The 14311-nt window shown below is 41.0% G+C and overlaps 1 protein-coding gene across 2 annotated transcripts in view; it reads left to right on the top strand.

Annotated features, from left to right (window-relative positions):
- Positions 1 to 1092: 1092 nt before the first annotated feature.
- The window catches only part of LOC113028189 (glutamate receptor ionotropic, NMDA 2C-like), a 60652-nt gene continuing 47433 nt past the window's right edge, over positions 1093 to 14311 (top strand). The window contains exons 1-3 of one of the 2 annotated variants that reach the window (XM_026178255.1): positions 1093 to 2155; positions 2571 to 2695; positions 13470 to 13842. In XM_026178255.1, coding sequence (XP_026034040.1) covers positions 13486 to 13842 — 357 coding nt within the window. In that variant the 5' untranslated portion in view covers positions 1093 to 2155; positions 2571 to 2695; positions 13470 to 13485. Of the gene's footprint in view, positions 2696 to 13469; positions 13843 to 14311 lie in introns of both variants that reach the window. The other variant, XM_026178254.1, reaches the window with a different exon arrangement.

The following is a 14311-nucleotide window of genomic DNA, read 5'->3' as shown; positions in this document are numbered from 1 at the left end:
AAAACATGTGACAATGAAAAACAAAAATCAGCAATCTTCCATCCATCTCTAAATGTTCAACATTGCTGCAGCAGGTCCGTCACTGCACGGACGCCGAATGACACCTTGCCTGTAATTTCACCTGACAGTGGTTATAAAGGTGAAGACGGAACATAAAAGTGGGACAGGAAAGTAAACTGAGGGAAAATCTGACAGAAAGGCAGCTTTGACAGCCAACTCAAACTGAGCAATAGTAGCAAAACAATTTTTACTCAGGTGTGCACTTGTCAGATTTTGGAGCCTTTTAATGGTTTGCACATTTTCCAACAGCAGCGTGTCTGTATATGCAATGCGTTTGCAATACTAAGCAAACATATTTATGTAGTTGAATTCATAGATATATATTTAAAGTTATATAAAAACATTTATCTGGGAACAAGTAGAAAAATGATATCCAAATGTTTTTCTTGGCCACTTCTTTTATTCAGTTAATATTGATAACGAGGAGCTGCTCCACACATTTGGGATAGTTATGAAAGGAAAAGCCCCAAACCGATAGCATCGTTCATTAAGGCGGGTTTGAAAGCTAAGAAAACTAGAAAACAAATCCTTACTCTGCAGTTCCGTGAATTTACTTCATGAACATAATGAGATGGGAACACAAAAAGCGAGATACTGGAAGACAAAGCTGGATTCCCTGGTGGGTTCTGATATCAAAAACACTTCAGCCACCTACAGTGTGTCCATATGTTTCGAGCTAATGCCTGTACAGCTGGTTCATGAGTTGATTATACACAGACACAGACTATATTACAAAGCAAAGATTTGCTTTCTCTGCTACTTGGAATATTTGCATTCATTTAAATTTGCAGGACTCCAGACAGTTAAAAAAAACCCTCTTTCAATTATTTTCACCACCTGAGCAGTACGGCTGGTAATTAAACTGAACAAATCTAAAATAGGTGTACAGTCCCTTTACTGGAGTATTTGCTTCAACACTTTATATGCTTGCTTAAAAGCTGCGGGCTTGTATGGTGGTCTGTTGGCTTATTGACATTTTAAAACTGTATTCCCACTGATAAACAACAGGCACAGGCTCTGGGCTCCTGACCAGGAAAACAAAACTGTGATGGGATTCATTTTGGACCTGTTGATGGTGGAAGGGAAAACAGGGGGGGAAGGCAAAGGAGGGAGTGAAGTGACTGAGCTATACACTGAGGTGATTAGGGAAAAGACGACAGGATATGTGACAGGATGAAGGTGAATAATACCGAGAAAACGGGAGCAAAAGTGGGCTGGGAGAGGAGGAGGGGTTGGTCTGAAGTGAGCGAGAGGGAGGAGAGGAAGGGAGGCAGGCTAAATCCTCACACCATTATTATCAGGACTCACAGGCAGCCCCTCCTGTGATGGAGTGAGAAGAGATAGAGAGAGAGATACAGAAAAGATGGAGTTATAGAGGAAATGGAAAGCAGGATTACTGGTGTGGCAGCAAAGGCAGATGAGCGGCAGCACAACGCTGAGAGAGAGAAAGAGAGAGAGAGAAACTCTGGTGGGAAAAAAAAAATCAGTGCAACAGGATGAGGACCTGCTAGTGCACAGCCGGCCCGACCCCACAGACCTGCCATCTGCCCCGCTGTTCTCTCCGTGTTCCAGACGCTCCCATCAGCCAACATCTGGATCACCTCTCATCCATATGGCAAAGGGGGCGAGGGGGGGAGGCAAGCCAACACAAATCTTATCCTTCTTTCCTCACCTTTTCTGATTGCACAGGACCTGAGGAGAGTCATCATCACTGGGGAGGGGGATCCCTTACTGTGGAGTACCATCTCTGAGGGAATTGATAACTGGACCGGAGGAGGGAAAAACTTTTGCTTCAAAGATGCAGATGCGTGCACAGGACCCTACCTTATAAGTCTGTGAGATTTACTAACTTCCCGTGGATCTGTCATGTTTCTCACTCCTGAGCAGGGAGAGGGAAAAACAGAACGAGGAGGCGGAGGGGGGGAGGAAGGAAAAGACGGCGGGGAAGCGTCACCGTCTCTTCTGCTGAAGTGTTACCGGCGTCTGTGCCCCTTTCACTGAAGAGGCATTTTATCACTCTCCCCCCTCCTCTTTTGCTTTTCTTCTCATCTGAACAGCGGGAAGCCTGAGGGATATAGACAGAGAGCTAAACACAGTGGGTTTATGCACATATGCACACACTCGCACAAACACACACACACACACAGGCTTGCTGCTCATCCAGGGGCTCCCACACCTCTCGTCTTCTTTCACCCTCCTTCTCCTTCACTTTCCTTTCCTGTCCCACTTTGATGTCCTGTCTTCACCTTCATGACCACTCGCGAATGCGTTGACTGTGACACATGCAGAACAGGAGAAGGAGAGAAGTGAGAGGAGAAGTCGAACAGTTTCAAAGAGAGATTTTTGGAAAATTGGGGATATCACATACACTTACTGTCACGTTGTGAAGTCCTCGAGGGGAGTGTGCAGACATCCAAAGCTGCCAAATACACTCACAGACACAGAAGCACTGATAACCTGCTCGGGCTTGCACTCACGCGGGGACTTGGTCTAAATGCATACTCCTACAGGTGCTGCGAGGAGAGAGAGGCAGGTGCAAAGCAGGTGAAAAGGAAAGCAACAGAAAAAGACACTTGGAGGAAAACATCTGGGAAAAGATGGAGCAGCAGGAGTTCACCCAGAGCAGAAAGCACAGGTAAGTCTGCAAGTCACACATACTCGCTGACACTCATGTCTCTTAATCTGATCCTCTGACAGAAAAATAGAAGTGGCAGGGATGTATGTGGGGCAACAGATAGATACAAGATTGGAGAAAAGCTTTCAGCAAGTGAGAGTATAGACACACTGCATGGATGCAGGAATACTATGATAAGTGAAGAGTTTCCTTGAGAGAAAGCTCCTGTTTGCTGCTGACAGAAACAGAGCAGCCAGTTGTTACTATAAGAAGAAATACTGTAAGAGGACATATTAGCATTTTTCACTCTGGGGTTTGGCGGTTAGCAGCTTTGTAGATGTGCATGTGCGTGTGCATGTGTTTCTGTGTATTTGTATGTGTGTACTTGTGTGTGTGTGTGCGTGTGTGTGCAATTCCTCCCCACCTGTATGCAAGCTTCCTCAAAATGACTCATTTACTTATGGATTATGAATGTTTCACTTGCAGAGTTTTGCTGCTGTGTCACTTATTTGGTAATGCTCATTGATTTCTGTCATAAGCCGTAGGTAGAGACTCATTCTTCTACATTAGTGACAGAGGCTTTCTGCTCCAGTTTGCATTCAGTTTATCGTGGAGCAGCACAATCTAGCACAGTTTGTTTAAAACTACTTAATCCACAGGCTAGTGGTTCCCCAAACAGGGGTTTGAGGCCCTCCGAAAGCTCACAAATTTAATCTGACGGCCACAAGATGTTTAATCGGACAATAAAATGTTTTTTTTTCCTGTTCTATTAATATTGATTCACTGGGTCTATAAATACAATGCTGGCATATGGTTTTTGAGCTATATATACACCTGTTCTCAGCATGGCATCTCTGAATTTGGAAGAGTTCTACAGACAAATTTAATGGATCACAAGCTCCTGGAAAGTAAATAAAATGTATGTTAATAATGTATTATCATGATTTTTACTCAAGCAGTGGTACTCAGGGGTCTTTGACCAATCTGAGGACCACAGTGTGGCAAGAGACATTTTAAACAAGTACAAACAGAAGTAATAATAAAATTAAGTATTTCTGAAATACTATAATTCTTCTGAAAAAGGTTGAGTAAAACACTACATTACAAAGTTTGTGTTGCGAACAGTTACCGCTGTGGTTCCTTTTTGGGGGTTTAGGCCACATAAGGACCCTAAAAGTTCCACACTAATGTAATATTTCTTGTGATTTTTGACAAATCTTTTTATGTACATATTAATATATACAATTTCATGTATGGTTTTGTGAGAGTGACAGTGTCTCTTTTAAGAAGGTGTGGCATGCAAATTGGGTGTCTCTGAGGTTTTGATTGCTATACATTTGAGCAGCTGAGGGCTAAGCAGATTTAGACGCGCTCTTACCATGTCAGCGTCAGTCACGTCTGCCGATACATCTGGCTTGCAACGATTTCCTTTTAAAGCTGTCAAATCTTTATGTGCGAAATCGGGAACCTACTGAGAAATGAGGCTGTGAAGCTAGCTGTTAAAATCCTTATTATGATAATTTTAAGTGGCAGACATGTGATGTGTTTTATAATAAGCTCAGAGGTTAAGCATGACACACTAATTTATTCATATTGTGAGCTTGGTTTGTATGTGGAAGGCTGATTGGCTGTAGTAACTGTATGCGAACATGAGGATGAGAGAGCTCACATATCAACTTAGCTTCTTTAAGTCATTCAGACGGAGGAATAAAGGGATAAGGGAAAGGATGTTGACAGAGTGGCTGTGCCCAGTGGACAGTTATTGGTCATATACATAGCTGTTACTTTAGGAAATGGTAATGGAAGTGCTTCATTGAGTGGATTCTCAATAATCTGCACATGACTGAGTCCCTCAAGTCTTTCCACTTGGCAGCCATGTTTTTGTTAACACTTCATTTCTCTTTCAGATATACACAAAAGAACGGAGAGTAACAAAACAAACCAATGAAAATCACCACATCACCCCACGAACAGTCTGATTTACTTTGTCTCTGCAGTCTGTTTCTGTGACATCAGTATTTCAGCCTTCACCTTGTCATTATCATGTGAACATGGTCCATTTCTTCCGTTTCTCTCAACACAGTTCCTCATGAAGTGGTACCTTATGAGTCAATTACTCCATAACATATATTTCACTCGCTACTTTCAGCCATTTACAGGCTGATAACATTTTAAACAAATATGTGTCTTCTCTTGGCACAGTATTTTGCTATCTTACCTAACCACAACACCATATGTGACCATAGGATATCGTAAACCAGAATGTTGATAATAACCTAAAAATTTACATTTACCGCTCCAGCATGGTTGTGTTACTGATGTGTTTTCCCAACACTGTTTTCTCCAACTACCTGATGATGTAGTAGATTGTTGTTTTTGCCATATGTGCAACTATTCAGAAATATTCATGCCCATTTCTTTTTCCCATTTCTATTCAACATGAAGTGCTGCATTCCTTTTCTTTTCCACTAACTCTTGATGTAATGTAGATATTGCCCAATATTACTTGAATTGTAGACTTCTAATATGGTTGTAATTATGCCATTTTTTTCTCAAAACTTTTGTAAGCATCAAAATATTCTCTAAGTTTTAACAATGCCATACCTCTTATACAGTTTCAAAGCTGCAGAGTTTCAAATTGGCAGCCATCATGGGCTTGATATGCTTTCTGATTTAGGGGGATTGGGGATATGATGTGTGTCATGCTGCAAGGATCATTTTACCTATTTTACACTGGCTAATTCCTATCTGCCTAATCTAGAATCGGAAATACAGGGTTCCTTGTTTCAAGTGAGAAAACATGGCTTATCCAAATAAACTGTATGTGATGCAAACATGTAAAATCCACGACAGTACATAATGTCTTTCTGAGAGTGGGCATAGCCACTCTATACACCACTGAACAGCCATAACATCACGCCCCAAATATTTTCTAGATTGTCCTTTGATCGACCATTTGGGGCATGGCCATGGGAACTCTGGGAGTGTGCCGTGGTGTCTGGCACCAGGTTGTTGACAGAACATCCAGTGGGATGTCCTGTCCTGTGGGTTGCAGGACAGCGTCTCTGTGGATCGAGCTTTTTTGATCGGATTGGGATCTGGGGAGTTCAGAAGCTGGGTCAAAGCCTTGGGTCTCTGTTGTATTCCAGAGCACTTGTGTGATTGGGCGGGGGCATTGTCCCACTTAATGAGGCCAGTGCTGAGGTTGCAGAGATACTACCATGGCAGATATGCTTGGTCTACAGCAACACATAGGTGGCACCCACATCAATGTCAGGACCCAAGGTTTTCTAGTATTTCATGTAACAAAAGTATCACGTTTATTAAGTTCACTTGTCGGTGGTGTTGCAATTAGAGCAATCAGTATTGCATCTAAAATTCTTTGAATCAGGTATTCACTGGGAATTTCCACTGTCAGAATATCAGTATCAGGAAATGAAATAACTCTGCAGAATAAAGGCTCATTTTGGGATTTCTTGGACCCTAGCTCTGTATAAATGGGCTCTAGAGATTCCTAACGTTTCCTGCAGCTGTCAGAGCACTGTGCATGCTGTATGTTGATGAGAGGATGTTCGTTTTTACTACATTAATTTTACCCACTAATTCAGGCTCCCTAATTAGTGCCGTGGAATTCTTTTTTCAACAACACCTTTGAAACTAAGGCTTTTAAAAAATTATTTTTATAATTCTCACATACTAATCAATAATACCAAAAATGACTATTGGATTAGATATTCCTTTTTTCTCAGTAATGATACCAATAATGCTGTTTTTACCTCCTCCACCTGCACACAGGGAAGCACACAGCCTCTTCCCTCATTAGCAGATTAAGTAGTTTTCACAACATGAAACAACACTTTAGGAGGAATTTAGGGGAGGTCAGTAATGCTGTGTTCCAACAACACTGAAGTATCAGTTATCATAAGTGTTAACCACAAGCCAGTGTTCTCCTAGTTATGGTGTTGGTCCCAAGCCCAGATAACTGGGATGTTTGCATCAGTAAGAACATCTGGTATAAAATCTTTGCCAAATCAAACATACAGATACAAATTGCTATGGAAGGTCCTGTAGAAGTAAGTGAACAGCTGAAAGTATCTTTATCCAATAACCACATTAGCTGTCAAGTTATCATTAAGCAGTGCCTGATGGCTGTGGCCAAAAACAAATGAGCTAGGCAAAAATGCTATCAGTGCTACCCACTGGTAATGTCAATTTAAAAAAATATTTTTTTTTTGCCCCTGTGATATCAAAAATCGTATTAAGCATTGAATAATTTCCTGGGTATCAGTATTGAGCTTGGATTTCTTGTATTATGAGAACCCTACAAACAAGGCATGCTGATAATTTTCTGATGATGATGATCCTCATCCCATCAACTAGTTCCAATCTGCTTATTCCCCTCGAGAATAGAGGGAGGCTGTCATATCCCAGCTGAGAGAGAGAACTGACTTACACATCAGCTTAACATGTAGTCCAGTATTTGATTGATAATGTTAAAAACAAACATTACTGCAGACTGTGAAACAAGCCCACTTATAGGCTTATGAGAACTCAGATGTGTGTCAGTGTTTTCCCCATTGTTATAGAGAAATTACATAGAAAAATAACATTTTAATTTGTGATGACAGATTGTGCAGCAATTAATCGGCTAAAAGGCCACATGAGAGTTTTGATTGTTCCACTATTGTAGCATCAGCAGAGAGGTGAAAAGTTCAGTACAAAAAGTAGCTTCCTACTTTAGCTATGATTAATTTGATCAGTTCTCAGAGGGCGGCAGGCTTGAAATATTCTGTACTTATTAGGCAAAGATATTACGAAAAACAACAACCGTAAAAAACAAACAAAAAACCCCCACAAAAAAACCAATGATTATTTTATATGAGATACTGTCTATTAGGTATGTTGTTTGTTTTTGTTTGTTTGTTTACTAGTCAAATTAACCAGAAACCATTCTTTTTATACTTCTCATTGTTCTTGTATTTCGCAGCTGTTTGATTGTTTTTTTTATTAACAGTGATGGCAAGAGGAATTTGGATTCACGTTGTCGTGTTGATGCTGAAGCATGCCTACCTAAGTCCCAGTGAGAGAGTTTATCACACATGAAGAGCTGCACTCCATCTGGAAATTTCCATAATAATAAAAAAAACCTGTGCATGCACTACCATGCTCATTCGCTCAAACTGTGCATGTGAATATAAACCTTAAAAAAAGGGCAAAACATCCAAGGATTTGGGGAAAATGTGTGTACACACTTACTGACAATCTGCTGTCTGACATCTTCACATCTTCACATTTATCTTTCATTGACTGCATCTTCTCTAAAACAAGCCATGTGATTTTTATAATTCATTTAAAAAGACCACAAGTCAGTTGTTGTGTGTTAAGTTTAGACACATTGTGGCCTTCTCTTATGTTCACATCCTTTGTGTGTCATAATCATACTCTTGCTGCCAATCTAGAGCAGAGACACCCACTCCCTCAACTTCCTACCCACACGTACACACAGACACTCGCACACAAACACACTGCTAATCTCTTTTTCCAGAGATTACACTGGTAAATGAACACTTGACCTGCTCTCTAGTCATATGATCCACACAGGCTATTTCCATCTTTTGCAGATATCCTCTGGTTTCCCCTCCACCACATTTAACATTTGGAGGTATATTTACATTAAACCCGTTACTGACTTTGTGTGTGTGAGCTTGAATTAATATAATTTCAAGCAAAATTCAGCAAGCATTGTGTAAACAGTTTATTATTCACTCTGGTAGAAGGAAATGAAAAAGTAAATTATGAAAGTTTATGACAGATTTGCAAGTTAATTTCACATTCATGCATAAAGCATTGAGTTATGGCACAACTAAGAGTTAATTTTCACAACAAGCAACCTTTATTTGTCATTATACAGAGTACAACACGTAGTGAAATTCTTGTGTCCGAGCTGCGGACAGGCTGCAGGGCTTGTTTTTTTTTTTTTTTGCTTTGCACGGGGGGGTCTAGCCAGGACCCTTACTAGATACCGGGTGGGAATCAAACTTGTGACTCCCGCTCCGAAGGTGTGTAGTCTTACCAATACACTATCCAGCTGCACAATTTTACTTCTAATTTTCCCTTTTAATCCTCTAGCTATTGGAGATGCAGTGTAATTTCTTTTAAATGACAAATATGTTCCAGAATATGAACGTCTTTTGATCCACAGGCTTTAATAATGTTTCGCAAAAAACAGCTCTTACCCTTGAAGATATAACATTTTCTCTCAGTACAATATTAATCTTACTGTGTAACATCCAAATTGTAAAATGAACATTATGTGTGATAATTAGGAATATTGCCTACGTTTTCTGCTTCAGATATTAACGAAGGTCAGTATGTGTTTCTTTATTTGCCTTTTATTTCACATATTTGAAATATAATCAGCTGTTCTTTGTCTATGGCTTTCAGTTTAAGTATGCTGCTTGGGGGACTAAAGTGCTAATTTTTAGTATCCAAATAACACAACAATTTACATTAACATATAATTATTGACTGGAAACAAAAGCCCCTTTTCTACTACTGCCTAATCGGATTGACTCGCCACTGATCGATTACTTTTTCATTACAATCCACTGATACCTAACCTGCGTGGCTGTTGTGAAAGCAATGCACCCCCCCGACACGAACACTACAAAAAAGGTGAACGAGGCAAGAATATCCCTGCTGCTCGCTCTGTGGCTTTTCGTTAGACTCAGATGAACACCGCGTTGTTTTTTGTGGCTATTTTGCTTGTTGTCGGGCCTAAAAAATTGCGGTTTAATTTTCGTGAAGGAGAAGCTCTCATGACTCATCGAGTGAGGCTACTGTCCAACCAGTCGGTGGCATGCAGCCTGATGACGTCACATTTTAGTACCTGCTCTGATTGCTTGGAACACCTGGCGAACAGGTACTAAGAGAGTACCTGGTGCCAGGTAATGGAAACCCCCCAAACCGTGGCGAGCCGCACTGAGTTGATTCAAATAGTGTAGGGGTTTTTTATGATAGAGAAAACAAATATGCTCTAATTATAAATATTCACATTTTATTTTAAAAATGAAAGAATTTCAAATTAGTTTTTAATGGTGCCAGGGACCTCAACTCTCTGGCCAAGAGATTAAAGGCTGCTGCGCCCAGGCAGTAAACACTTTTCTTTGCGGGCCATAACATGATTAACATGATTGGCTGAAAGACTTGAGGGTGTGTTGTTTAAGGTCTGATACCGGCTCATATTTCACCTCCTGTAGCTTTCTGGGCATCTCCAGAAAACTGGAGAGGTTGGATTTGTTAAATTGTTGACCTAGCTAAAATGAACTGACAAAATGTCACAATATGCAGATGACATTCGATAATAATTTTCTAATATGTGCTGCACAAATTAAAAACATGCCGCATCGCAGAGCTTTTGAAGCTTAGAAAATGTCAGTAAAATGGCCAGTGTGGGACTGCTGACCATTACAATCAATAGAATAAAAGAAAACTGACAAATATAAAGCAAAACTTGAAGAAAAAAAAGTCTCATTGTCCATCAGTCCCATTTTAAACACAATGGTTTATTTCTGGAATAAATCTAATAAGGATAAATTGCCTTTCAAGGGGTCAAACTGCATATTTATTGCTATGGGCACGTAAAACCCAGGAGCCTACAAACTTATTAAGATGAATGATTGATATGCCAGGAGCATGAAGTGTGTTGGAGAGATGGGACACATTTAACCCAGTGTTGCTTTGAATCAAAGCTGAGAGGTGCTGTTAATTATCAGGGTGTCTCTGATGGCCGCAGATGAAACCAACACGCTATCTATTCTGTCCTACCTATTAAGTACTGTGTGAGTGTTTGTGTGGAGATCCTTATTTGCTATATGAAAGCCCACCTGGTTTAATCAAAGGCTCAAGGTTATTGATTAAATAGGAAATGATCTTCAAACAGCAAATGCAAAGTTGAGTTGTACTGTGAATGCATGCCAAACATTAGGTTTTAATTAAAGCGACGACCATTTTAGAAGACCAAGTACAAAGAAATATAATTTTTACTTTTCAAAAAAGTTACACGCCACTTTGCCTTCCAAACATCCTTAATTCTTTGTGATTGCTCTGCACAGTTGGTCCCTGAGCCTGGAAGCGCCAGAGGTTTCTTCCTGTTAAAAGGGAGTTTTTCCTTCCCACTGTTGCCAAGAGTTCGCTCAAAGGGCATTGCTGGAGTTTTCTCTCTATTATTATATGGTCTATACCTTACAATTTATAGATCATTGATGCGACTATTGTTGTGATTTGGTGCTATATAAATAAAACTTAGTTGAACTGAATTGATTTGTGCATCCATAATGTGACTCTCCTGTTAGACTTAGACTTAGAGAGACTTAGAGCTTTTTATTGTCATTGTGCAGTTTCTTGCACAGCGAAATTGGGTAGCTGGACCACAAAGGTGCTAAAGTAAGAAGAAGAGAAACCAATATACAACGAAGGTGGAAAAAAAAAATTAAATAAATAGAATAAAATAAATGTGTTGGGGAAGTCTTTACACACTCTTAGTTTGCATTAAGAGTTCTGACAGCCCTCGGGAAGAAGCTGTTCTTTAGTCTGTTGGTTTTGCACCTGATGGATCTGAGCCTTTTTCCAGAGGGCAGGATGTTGAAGAGGTGGAGGTTAGGATGGAGGTGGTCCTTTATAATTGCCCTGGCTCTGGAGAGACATCTTGAGCTGGCAATTAAGTCCAGAGAGGGGAGTGGACAGCCGATTACCTTCTCTGCAGTTCTGATGACCCTCTGTAGTCTCTTCTTGTCAGCTGTTGTGCAACCAGCGTACCACACAGGGATGGCGTGCACCAGCACACTCTTCATAGTGGCGCGGTAGAAGGACACTAGGAGTTCAGTCTGCAGCCTGTTCCATCTCAGAACCCTCAAGAAATGGAGGCGCTGCTGGGTTTTCTTTACTAGGGCTGATGTGTTTGTGGACCAGGACAGGTCCTTGGATATGTGGGTGCCGAGGAACTTAAAGGAGGACACCCTCTCCATATAGTCACCTTTTATGGATAGGGGAGGGGGATCAGTTCTTGTTTTGCGGAAGTCCATGACCACTTCCTTGGTTTTCTTGGTGTTTAGGGTGAGGTGATTGTAGTTACACCATTCTGACAGTCGCTGGACCTCATCCCTGTAGGCGGTGTCATCATCGTTGGTGATGAGCCCCATCAGAGTGGTGTCATCTGCAAATTTGATGATGATGTTGCAGGGGTGCGTAGCGGTGCAGTCACTGCTGTTCCATCACATCCCAAAGGTGCTCTTTGGGACTGTTCAAGAAGACGATATGAAATTTGAGACTGGCTTGTTTTTCTGCTGTAACCAGTCATCAGAAGATGAGTACGCTATGTTCATAAAGAAATGGACAACAATCCTTAGGTAGGCTGTGGTGTTTAAACAATGTTCAGTTGTTACTAAGGAGCCCATCCTGTATCGAGAAAATTGAAGTTGAGAAAATTGAAAAATGCTGGTGTTAAACCAACAGCCTTTTAGCTTGAACTGTTCACACAAAGCAGGATGAATCATGTTTTTTTGTTTCTAAGTTCTCACTCTGCTGTACCACTTAATGTCCTGGCAGAAATTGAGACTAATCATACCTAGCAATGTTTCTTCAATCTTCTATTGTCCAATTTTTGTTGAGCTTGTGTGAACTATAGCCTAATTTTCCTGTTCTTAGCTGACAGGAGAGATGCATCAAGGTTCGATATGTTGTGCATTCAGAGATGCTCTTCTGCATACCTTGGTTGTAACAAGTGGTTATTTGATTAACATTTGTCATCTTATCAGCTCAAAGCAGTCTGACTCTGACATAGGCAAGGTTTTTTCAGCAAGAGAACCGCTGCTCACTGGATATTTTCTCTTTTTTGTACCATTCTCTGTCAGCCCTCGAGATGATTGTGTGGGACAATAAACAAAATCTGCACTTTCTACAATGATAAAAACCAGCCAGTCTGTCACCAACAAACATGCATTGTTCAGGGTAATTTAAATGACATTTCTTCCCCATTTTAAATCATGGTTTAGAATGGGAACGTCAACAGGCCACCTTGAGCATGTCTTCATACCTAAATGCACTGAGTTGCTGGCATGTGACTGAGCAGTTGAACAGATGTACCTAACAGAATGATGAATGAGTGTATTTCAACACTTTTGGATTATATTATATGTATTGCTTTTATTACTCTTCCTTGTAATGACAATATGCATAAATGAAGAGTTTGATGTAATTTCAGTTCTATGGCTTTATTTGCATCTTGCATTTCTGGGGTTAGTCTGATGACATCACACCACATGGAGAGAGGTTGGCTGAAGTAATGTGGTGCAACGTAATGTAATCCCAGTAATGAGAGTTGAGGACATGTGTGACAGTTTTGGAATCCTGCTTGCAGTGTGTGTGTGTGTGTGTGTGTGTGTGTGTGTGTGTGTGTGTGTGTGTGTGTGTGTGCACCAAATCAGAAATGTATAGAGATGGGGAGGTGATTACAGTCATGACACTGGGGATTGGATTTTGGAGGATTACATGCACGCACACTCTGACACACACAGACACAGTTTTCCTGACGACACAAGTCTAAATGCAGGGCTAATACTGTCATACAAAGGGGTCAGAGAGGGAGACAGACCAGGAGAGGGAAGTAAGGGATGGATATGTACTGAGGGATCATGAGGCATTATGTCAAAAGCATCACAAAAGTAAAGCAGCTTGTATATTTGACTGCTGCTCTCTTCCCTTTCCTTTTCTCTTCTTCTCCCACCCTCCTTTCCAGGCAGTAGCCTGCCAGCATGGCCCTTCCCAGGGGACATCCTCCTCCTTCCCCCTGGCCCCCTCTCTTCCTCCTTCTCCTCTTCCTTCTCCTCCTTATCTCCTCCCCGCTTCCTCTGCAGGCTCGGCCGCTCCTCCTGCACCCGTCCATCAATGTCGCGGTGGTGTTCAGCGGCTCTAGCTACCAGAATGAGGTTAGAGGTCGTCTCAGTGGAGAGAATTTTGTCGACCTTCCCGTAGTAGTCAGCCCTGTAACGGTGCTGGTCAATGACACCAACCCTCGTGACCTGCTGACACGTCTCTGCGATACCATGGCAACGGAAAAGCTGCACGGTGTGGTGTTTGAGGATGATGTGGGCTCGGGTACCGGCGCTCAGGTAAGAATAATTTATGCATTTTTGTGTTTTCTGATCCGACATCCTCTCCAGAGTCATGGTGTTCAGTCACCCAGATCCATTTCCTAAAGCTGCACGAGGCAAGACTTTATGTAAAAAAGCATCTGTCCTGTCCTAAATCACAAAGAGGAACAAATTGAGATGCCAAGCGTGTACTAAATGCTTACTTTTACTTGCTGTCTTTGCAGAAATTAAATTATGGTGTCGGTAGGGTTTCAGATCGTAAAGGGAAGAGATGTTGCATTAAATCAAAGCAGTATTTTAGAGGATTTATTAACCTAAAAAAGGCATTGTTCTCAGCTTAAATGAAGTCGTAGGAAAAAGTATAGCTAGCATAGAGTTACCAAAAACATCATCCAAAGATTTGTTTTATCACTGAAATCTCCTAAAAAGAATTTTGCTGAAAAAAGTGAAATGTTTTATGAGTGCATTTAAACATTAGAAGTAAAAC

This window comes from Astatotilapia calliptera, chromosome 8 (genome assembly GCF_900246225.1).
Source record: "Astatotilapia calliptera chromosome 8, fAstCal1.2, whole genome shotgun sequence".
Taxonomy (NCBI): domain Eukaryota; kingdom Metazoa; phylum Chordata; class Actinopteri; order Cichliformes; family Cichlidae; genus Astatotilapia; species Astatotilapia calliptera.
The sequence above is the reverse complement of the archived record's forward strand: the minus strand, read 5'-3'. Positions and strand labels throughout refer to the sequence as shown.